Source organism: Thalassophryne amazonica, chromosome 21 (genome assembly GCF_902500255.1).
Source record: "Thalassophryne amazonica chromosome 21, fThaAma1.1, whole genome shotgun sequence".
Classification (NCBI taxonomy): Eukaryota; Metazoa; Chordata; class Actinopteri; order Batrachoidiformes; family Batrachoididae; genus Thalassophryne; species Thalassophryne amazonica.
In genome coordinates this window covers 1439660-1449264 of record NC_047123.1, presented here as the reverse complement: position 1 = coordinate 1449264, position 9605 = coordinate 1439660, and the positions used below count along the sequence as shown (strand labels likewise).

The 9605-nt window shown below is 45.2% G+C and overlaps 1 protein-coding gene across 1 annotated transcript; it reads right to left on the bottom strand.

Annotated features, from left to right (window-relative positions):
* Positions 1 to 6897: 6897 nt before the first annotated feature.
* LOC117503531 (pleckstrin homology domain-containing family G member 2-like) lies at positions 6898 to 7788 on the bottom strand. The gene has a single exon (XM_034162792.1). It carries the CDS (start codon positions 7786 to 7788, stop codon positions 6898 to 6900), a length of 891 nt encoding a protein of 296 aa, XP_034018683.1.
* Between the last annotated feature and the right edge of the window lie 1817 nt (positions 7789 to 9605).

The window sequence follows — 9605 nt, the reverse complement described above, 5'->3', positions numbered from 1 at the left end:
GGATGGGACTTCAGAGTTTAGTCAGAGGAAGACATGTCCAGGTGCTCAGAATATACATTCAATAAATGTAATGGTATATAGCGCCCCCAGCAGCCTGTGAGGGTCCACTGACCTCACCATGCAGCAGCTTCAATTGAATAAAGTGGTTTGGAACAATGACTGCGTGTCATTTATCACTGTAATAAGTCTGGAAAATAACTTTAGGGTTTGAGAATTCTGATGTAAATATGTCATAAGGACCATTAGCGACAGCATTCCTCAGGTCTCAGACGCAGAAGAGCACAAAGTGTTTTGAGGGAACAGGATTCAGTATTCATGAAACACTTCACGGTGATTAAAACCAAAGCAAGTCTGTAATTTACGCAGCAAAGTGCTTCTGTCACTCTGAGAGCCTCTCAGAGCTGCTGTCTAAGAGATTCTCCAAGCCCACCTAGCTGCTGCTGTTCCCGTCTCAGTGCTGGCACAAAGTGGAAAACCAGGTCCAAAAGGAAGCAGGTCAGCGTTTGAGTCCCTGCAGACTCCAAATGTGACCAATCAGACTGATGTGACGCCTCGACCACAGCCGGGGGACGACCACTGCCCTACCTCCTGTTGGCTGCAGAGGATCCTCTGAAGAAACATCTCCATCAGCACGTCCATGATGGACAAATCCAAATAGCATTTTCAAAACAAATGGAATTCTATGTTGACATTATTGTTCATAAAATGACACAACACAGTTTCACAAATTATAAATTCAAATAAATCCTGGATTTAAACCACAAGAACATCAGTTAGTGAGGATATCCGAATTAACGCTCGTCACTCCTAAATTAAGTGAAATAAGTCCACACTAACATGGAATAAGATATGTGCAGCCATGCAGGATGATGTTGAAGCACTTTTTATTCTTTTGAGATGATAAACTGTGGAATTGTAAATGTGTTTGTGACTTACAGAGCTGAATGAGACGTCCTCCTGTGTGTCTGCAGATGTCAGACAGCCACCAAGCCCGCCTTTGTCTTGTGGACACTTTGACACTTTGCGGGGACGCCACGCGACCTGTGACAAACACAGTCCTGCAATTTAACATGGTGCTCACTGGAAGGAGTCTGCTGAAGGCGCTGCGTCAGCCCTAATGAGCGTCTGTGCCAGCCCGTCCACACGTGTGAATAAGTGCCACGGTGTTGACAAGAAGCAAAACTGCAGAAAGTGTCAGGAAACAAATTCAATTTATGCATCTGGGAGTTATTATGCATGAGGAGGGACGCGGCCTCGGCTCGCTAAGAGCTTATGCGGCACTGGAACCGACTCAAGCAGGAAAAAGAGCAGAAAAGTTCCTGTGCTGCTGCTGCATGACAACTACACTGTACCACATATTCCTGTATGTTGCCATGACAATGTGAGGCAGCACGGAGACAACAGCAGCATCCATACACGCTGAAGGGATGCAATAGGGACGCAGTGGCGTATTTACACTCACCTCATGAATATTCATGTTGCATTGATTCGACGCTGACCAACAATGAAGTCATTCTCTGAACGGCTCACGTCCAGAGCCTCAGGACGCCGCCGAACTTTGACTGCTGCCATTTCCAACAGTGCAATGAAAGTGTGCGAAGGATGAAGAGAACTACTGACATTTGTGGTAATAAAAAGACTGGTGGCAACGGTGTGTGTGTTTGACCTCATCTCATGGAAAGACTTGACTATGCATTGGTTTCTGAAGTGGTCAGGCAAATGAAAGGCAGCTGGTCAAATAATCAGGCGCACAGGTGCTGCCAGACGAGTGTTGGAGGGCGGAACAAAAAAGAATGACATTCTGCGAGTCACAAACCAGACGGATGTTTGTAATCTCTGCTGCCAGCGGCAGGATGAAAAAGCAGATCAGGGCGCAGGCATGACCCACCTGATGAGGCGGAGACGACATGTCCTGTAAGACTGCCAGGAGGAACCAGACCTGAGGTCTGCTCAAAGGAAAACCTTGGCCCAGATACTGGCACCACATTAAATCAGGCTTCTTTTTTTGATTTACAGAATTTGATACTATCGATCATACTTTGTTATTGGACAAATTACAGAAATATGGTATCAGGGGTGTGTCCACACTGGTGGTACAAATTCTTAATTCTTGAAGATTACTTGTGGGGTGCCCCAGGGTTCAGTCCTTGGGCCATTGCTGTTTCATATTTGGTTTCCACGTCTGTGAGTTGCATTTTATTTGCTGATGATACGACTGTGTTTTATAGTGGGGATCATTCTGGACACGATGGAGAATGAATTACAGAAATTTAAACTATGGTTTGATTCAAACAAATAATTGTTCTGTTTTGGTAAAACTAAGTGTATCATATTTGGGAGTAAGTCCAGCAACTTTAAGTAGAAATCTATTATTACATGATATAGAAATTGAAATTGTAATTGATACAAAATTTCTTAGTGTTTTTACTGATGATAAACAGATGAACAGACAGATGCTGCACCGATCCGTCTATCGATCTCACGCCCCATCCGTCCCTCACTCGTGAACAAGACCCTGAGATACTTAAACTCCTCCACTTGAGGCAAGGACACTCCACCGACCTGAAGAGGGCAAAGCACCTTTTTCCGGTCGAGAACCATGGCCTTGGATTTGGAGGTGCTGATTTTCATCCCGGACGCTTCACACTCGGCTGCCAAACCACCCCAGTGCACGCTGAAGGTCCTGATTTGACAAAGCCAACAGAGCCACATCGTCCGCAAACAGCAGAGAAGAGATTCTGTGGTTCCCAAACCAGACCCCCTCTACACCCTGGCTGCACCTAGAAATTCTGCCAATAAAAATAATGAACAGAACGGGTGACAAAGGGCAGCCCTGGCGGAGGCCAACGTGCACTGGAAACAGGTTTGACTTACTACCGGCAATGCGAACCAAGCTCCTGCTGCGGTCGTACAGGGACCGGATAGCCCTTAGCAAAGGACCCCGGACCCCGTACTCCCGGAGCACCCCCCACAGGGTGCCCAGAGGGACACAGTCGAACGCCTTCTCCAGATCCACAAAACACATGTGGACTGGTTGGGCAAACTCCCATGAACCCTCGAGCACCTGATGGAGCGTGTAGAGCTGGTCCAGTGTGCTGCGACCAGGACGAAAACCACACTGCTCCTCCTGAATCTGAGGTTTGACCATCGGTCGAATTCTCCTCTCCAGTACTCTGGAATAGACCTTACCGGGGAGGCTGAGGAGTGTGATCCCCCTATAGTTGAAACACACCCACCCGAGGGACCTCCCTCCCTCTGCAATATCTCTGTTGCAAAAGAAAGCTATAAGAATTATCTGTAATACGCCATGTCACGAGCCTACGAATCCGTTATTTGTCTGTTTACAATTTTTTGAATTCTGAGACTTGGTTGATTACATCACAATACAAATTATGTATAAAGTTAAGAATAATCTTTTGCCTCAACATGAGTTTGAGGTTCTCTTATTTAACATGGGTAACCAACAAAGGACTTATTTCCAGAAGGGCCCACGGCACAGGTCTCTCACTCCTCCCCAGCACTGTTGTTAAGAGTGCCAGGTGGGAGTGTGGCTGCAATTGGGAAGCAAACCCGAATTGCTGGCGTCCCAGTCCAACGTCCAAGTTGTTACTCCACCACCTCCCATGTCCAGGATCTGTTTAAAATAAGGGACTCCAGATATAATTTGAGAGGAACATTAATTTTTGAAAAATAAGATCTGAACTACCATAAAAAGTCATTGTGTTTCCATTAAAGGTGTTACTATTTGGAATAACTGTCCTGACAATATTAAATTACTTGGTACCTTAGTTGGCTTTAAAAGGCTTTACAAAAATAATAAAATTACTCATTATAGTTTGAAGAATTAGGTTTACAGATCTTGTTTGTTGTGAAAGTGTCGTGACACGGACCCACAACAGGGGGCGTTAATGAACGGACAATGGATAAGCCAAAAAGTAACAATTTAATGTTGTGAATCACACAACGATGTACAGACAATAACAATACAGTGACTGTCAATCATACACCAGGTGACGTGTGGGCAGGCTCGACGATAGAAGACGCCTGGCGAGAGAAAAGCCGGATCCACACAGCTTCCACCGCCAACGGAGCTGAAGAACACCGGAGCCGCCAAGCCCTGCGCCCCAGGTGGCCGCTGTCTTCAGCAGTCAGACCCGGTACTGCTGGCAGAGAACAGAGACAGTCCAGATGAGTGTGAGGTCGCACACTCAGTAATCCCACAGTCTGTATTCAGTAAAGGAGGGAGAACCTCCACCTCCAATCACACACTCGTGCAGCTCCTGAGATAACCACTTATCTGGTTGGGGTGTGAAGCGAAGCCGTCGCTGATCACACCAAACGCCAATCCCACAGATAAGGACACACCACAGGAAAACGGCTGCAAAGAAGTTCAGGTTATCACTCAATGTTTTGAGTCAGCAGAGAAAATTACCTGAATGGTAGCTGATTTCTCGGCGGGGAGGTGGAGTTGCAGTCCGGCCTTTATGGTGGTGGTGATGAGTAGTGGATGAGTGACAGCTGGTACGGATGATGAGTGACAGCTGTCACTCCTGGTCGCTCCGACACCCTCTCGTGCTTGAAGCCCGCACTTCAAGCAGGGCGCCATCTTGTGGTGGTGGGCCAGCAGTACCTCCTCTTCAGCGGCCCACACAACACTTACTGTTTTTGGGATCATGCACTATTGTTTCTTTGGTTGTGTTTGATATTTTAGTGCATTGATTAAGTTATACTGTTCATGCACATTTCTATTTTGTATTGTTATGAGTGTATATATATACATTCTTCATTTTTTATGCTATAAGGGGAGGGTATTTTTAAGCTTTGCTTCTGCCTTCACCCTATGGGCCACACGGGTTCACTGTTAAATTGTTCTTTTTATGAGTTTTTTCTTATTCATCTGTGTGCCAAATAAAAAAAAAATAGTAATTCGTTCATTCATTCATTCTTCCCAATAAAGCAAAACCATATTCATGTCTCAGAAACGTCAGGAATTAAAACTCATGATTTAGTGGAGCGGCACAGCAAAACAATTGTTCAGTTTGTGATTAAAGCATGGAATTTGGCACAAACATTCTAAAGGAACTAATGTTTATTTTCACACATGGAGCCATCCTGGAGCTGACCTCTAATGAGCTACAGGGGTCAATAAAGAATTACACAGGGGTCAAAATTTAAAAATGCTCCAATCATGTTGAAAACTATACCACATTATTTGTCTCATCATAACGATTCTAAAAAGGTATAGTTTGGACTATCTATGACTGAATGTTCTGGAGTTATGGGGTAAAAACGTCAAAAATGGTGACAAAGATCAGTTTCATTTTGTACAGGGGTCAAAAGTTAAAGTTGCTCCAATTTAGTAAAAAGTGATGCAAATTATTGGTTGAAATAAAAGGATTAATAAATGGAATAGTTTTGACTGTGATGAATGTTTGGTCTCCAAAGTAAAGGTCAAACAAGATCCACATCCATTGGATTCTATGACATGTGACATATGTTACCCCATAACATGATAACTAAGCATGACACATGGTGCAAACTATTCCTATTTAAAAACCTACTAACTCAACCAATAATTTGCATAATTTTTTACCAAAATTGGAGCAACTTTAACGTTTGACCCCTGTACAAACTGAAACTGACCTTTGTCACCACTTTTGGTGTTTTTACCCCATAACTCCAGAACATTCAGTCATAGATAGTCCAAGTCTTGGACTATCTATCTAATGATAGTTGGCATCGTTATGATCAGAGTGATAATGTGGTATAGTTTTCAACATGATTGGAGCAACTTTAACGTTTGACCCCTGTACAAACTGAAACTGACCTTTGTCACCACTTTTGGTGTTTTTACCCCATAACTCCAGAACATTCAGTCATAGATAGTCCAAGTCTTGGACTATCTATCTAATGATAGTTGGCATCGTTATGATCAGAGTGATAATGTGGTATAGTTTTCAACATGATTGGAGCAACTTTAACGTTTGACCCCTGTACAAACTGAAACTGACCTTTGTCACCACTTTTGGTGTTTTTACCCCATAACTCCAGAACATTCAGTCATAGATAGTCCAAGTCTTGGACTATCTATCTAATGATAGTTGGCATCATTATGATCAGACTGATAATGTGGTATAGTTTTCAACATGATTGGAGCATTTTTAAATTTTGATCCCTGTGTAATTCTTTATTGACCCCTGAAGCTCATTAGAGGTCAGCTCCAAGGTGGCTCCATGTTTGAAAACAAACATTAGTTCCTTTAGAATGTTTGTGCCAAATTCCATGCTTTTATCACAAAATGAACAATTTCTATGGAAATTTTAGCTAAGCTGCACCACTAATTTATATTTCTTGTACTGCAATGCAAGATGCAGTGGCCTCTAGTGGCCACCAGGATTCTGCAATTAGAAAAAAGATGTCACAAGCAGCTGTCTGTCTTTATGTTACAGTCACTGTGAGTGACAAGATATCAAATGGCCCAAAACAGGAGGTTCACTGGTTCTCACCTGGATCCATCAGACTCCCAAGTTTAACAGGTCATGGAGCGGTTTTCAAGTTCGTGAGGATGTTTTGTGCACCCTCTGATGAACATTAACCCACCTTACCCTAACCCTACCTTACAAATCACAGGGAATAGTATGATAAAGGTTTTAATTTTCAGGTGTGTTGACAGGTCCTGTCTCAAGTAAGGCCCTGTCTCGGGTAAGGTCCTATCTCGGGTATGGTCCTGTTTCGGGTAAGGCCCTGTCTCAGGTAAGGTCCTATCTCGGGTATGGTCCTGTCTCAGGTAAGGTCCTATCTCGGGTAAGGCCCTGTCTCGGGTAAGGCCCTGTCTCGGGTATGGTCCTGTTTCAGGTAAGGCCCTGTCTCGGGTAAGGTCCTGTCTCGGGTAAGGTCCTATCTCAGGTATGGTCCTGTCTCGGGTATGATCCTGTCTTGGGTAAGGCCCTGTCTCGGGTGTGATCCTGTCTCGGGTAAGGCCCTGTCTCGGGTAAGGCCCTGTCTCGGGTATGGTTCTGTCTCGGGTATGGTTCTGTCTCGGGTAAGGCCCTGTCTCGGGTAAGGCCCTGTCTCGGGTAAGGTTCTGTCTCGGGTATGGTTCTGTCTCGGGTATGATCCTGTCTCGGGTATGATCCTGTCTCGGGTATGATCCTGTCTCGGGTAAGGCCCTGTTTCAGGTAAGGCCCTGTCTCGGTATGGTTCTGTCTCGGGTAAGGTCCTGTCTGGGGTATGGTCCTGTCTCGGGTAAGGTCCTGTCTCCGGTATGGTCCTGTCTCGGGTATGATCCTGTCTCGGGTAAGGCCCTGTCTCGGGTATGATCCTGTCTCGGGTATGATCCTGTCTCGGGTAAGGCCCTGTCTCGGGTATGATCCTGTCTCGGGTAAGGCCCTGTCTCGGGTAAGGCCCTGTCTCAGGTATGATCCTGTCTCGGGTAAGGCCCTGTCTCGGGTAAGGCCCTGTCTCGGGTATGGTCCTGTCTCGGGTAAGGCCCTGTCTCGGGTAAGGCCCTGTCTCGGGTATGGTTCTGTCTCGGGTAAGGCCCTGTCTCGGGTAAGGCCCTGTCTCGGGTATGGCCCTGTCTCGGGTATGGTTCTGTCTCGGGTAAGGCCCTGTCTCGGGTATGGCCCTGTCTCGGGTATGGTTCTGTCTCGGGTATGGTCCTGTCTCGGGTAAGGTCCTGTCTCGGGTATGGTTCTGTCTCGGGTAAGGTCCTGTCTCCCCGGTATGGTCCTGTCTCGGGTATGGTTCTGTCTCGGGTATGGTTGCTGAAACCACGTTGGTCTGCATCCGGCTGATCTGGGTCTAGCGGGTCTCTGGAGGCCTGATGAGGTTGGGTCTTTTAAAGCTGTATTCAGCGGCTCTCCTCCAGCTCTTCAAGGAGACTCCGTTCTTGCTGCACACTCGCCGGACTCGCTTGATGGACTCGATAAAGAGCGATTCATCCCGCCAGCCCGCCCTGTTCCTCTGACTCCAGCAGAACAATGAGAGTAATTCTGGTGGATGTCCACGCTGTCACTTGTGTAATCAGGGCCTACCACGCTCCGCCGTGAGGACCCACTCGTTTGGAACATTCAAGATCCATTAGCTTGTAGCGTTGCACCGCTGCAACGCGTCCTTGAAGGAAAATGGCTGCACAAGCCGGTGCTGACGGTGAAAGATATCAGTCATTTATCAATCAATCAATCAATCAATTTTTTTATATAGCGCCAAATCACAACAAACAGTTGCCCCAAGGCGCTTTATATTGTAAGGCAAGGCCATACAATAATTATGTAAAACCCCAACGGTCAAAACGACCCCCTGTGAGCAAGTACTTGGCTACAGTGGGAAGGAAAAACTCCCTTTTAACAGGAAGAAACCTCCAGCAGAACCAGGCTCAGGGAGGGGCAGTCTTCTGCTGGGACTGGTTGTGGCTGAGGGAGAGAACCAGGAAAAAGACATGCTGTGGAGGGGAGCAGAGATCGATCACTAATGATTAAATGCAGAGTGGTGCATACAGAGCAAAAAGAGAAAGAAACAGTGCATCATGGAACCCCCCAGCAGTCTACGTCTATAGCAGCATAACTAAGGGATGGTTCAGGGTCACCTGATCCAGCCCTAACTATAAGCTTTAGCAAAAAGGAAAGTTTTAAGCCTAATCTTAAAAGTAGAGAGGGTGTCTGTCTCCCTGATCTGAATTGGGAGCTGGTTCCACAGGAGAGGAGCCTGAAAGCTGAAGGCTCTGCCTCCCATTCTACTCTTACAAACCCTAGGAACTACAAGTAAGCCTGCAGTCTGAGAGCGAAGCGCTCTATTGGGGTGATATGGTACTACGAGGTCCCTAAGATAAGATGGGACCTGATTATTCAAAACCTTATAAGAAGAATTTTAAATTCTATTCTAGAATTAACAGGAAGCCAATGAAGAGAGGCCAATATGGGTGAGATATGCTCTCTCCTTCTAGACCCCGTCAGTACTCTAGCTGCAGCATTTTGAATTAACTGAAGGCTTTTTAGGGAACTTTTAGGACAACCTGATAATAATGAATTACAATAGTCCAGCCTAGAGGAAATAAATGCATGAATTAGTTTTTCAGCATCACTCTGAGACAAGACCTTTCTGATTTTAGAGATATTGCGTAAATGCAAAAAAGCAGTCCTACATATTTGTTTAATATGCGCTTTGAATGACATATCCTGATCAAAATGACTCCAAGATTTCTCACAGTATTACTAGAGGTCAGGGTAATGCCATCCAGAGTAAGGATCTGGTTAGACACCATGTTTCTAAGATTTGTGGGGCCAAGTACAATAACTTCAGTTTTATCTGAGTTAAAAGCAGGAAATTAGAGGTCATCCATGTCTTATGTCTGTAAGACAATCCTGCAGTTTAGCTAATTGGTGTGTGTCCTCTGGCTTCATGGATAGATAAAGCTGGGTATCATCTGCGTAACAATGAAAATTTAAGCAATACCGTCTAATAATACTGCCTAAGGGAAGCATGTATAAAGTGAATAAAATTGGTCCTAGCACAGAACCTTGTGGAACTCCATAATTAACTTTAGTCTGTGAAGAAGATTCCCCATTTACATGAACAAATTGTAATCTATTAGACAAATATGATTC

Coding starts and splice junctions, on each gene's coding strand:
- LOC117503531 (XM_034162792.1), bottom strand. CDS start 7,788: ATGCAGACCAACGTGGTTTCAGCAACCATACCCGAGACAGAACCATAC.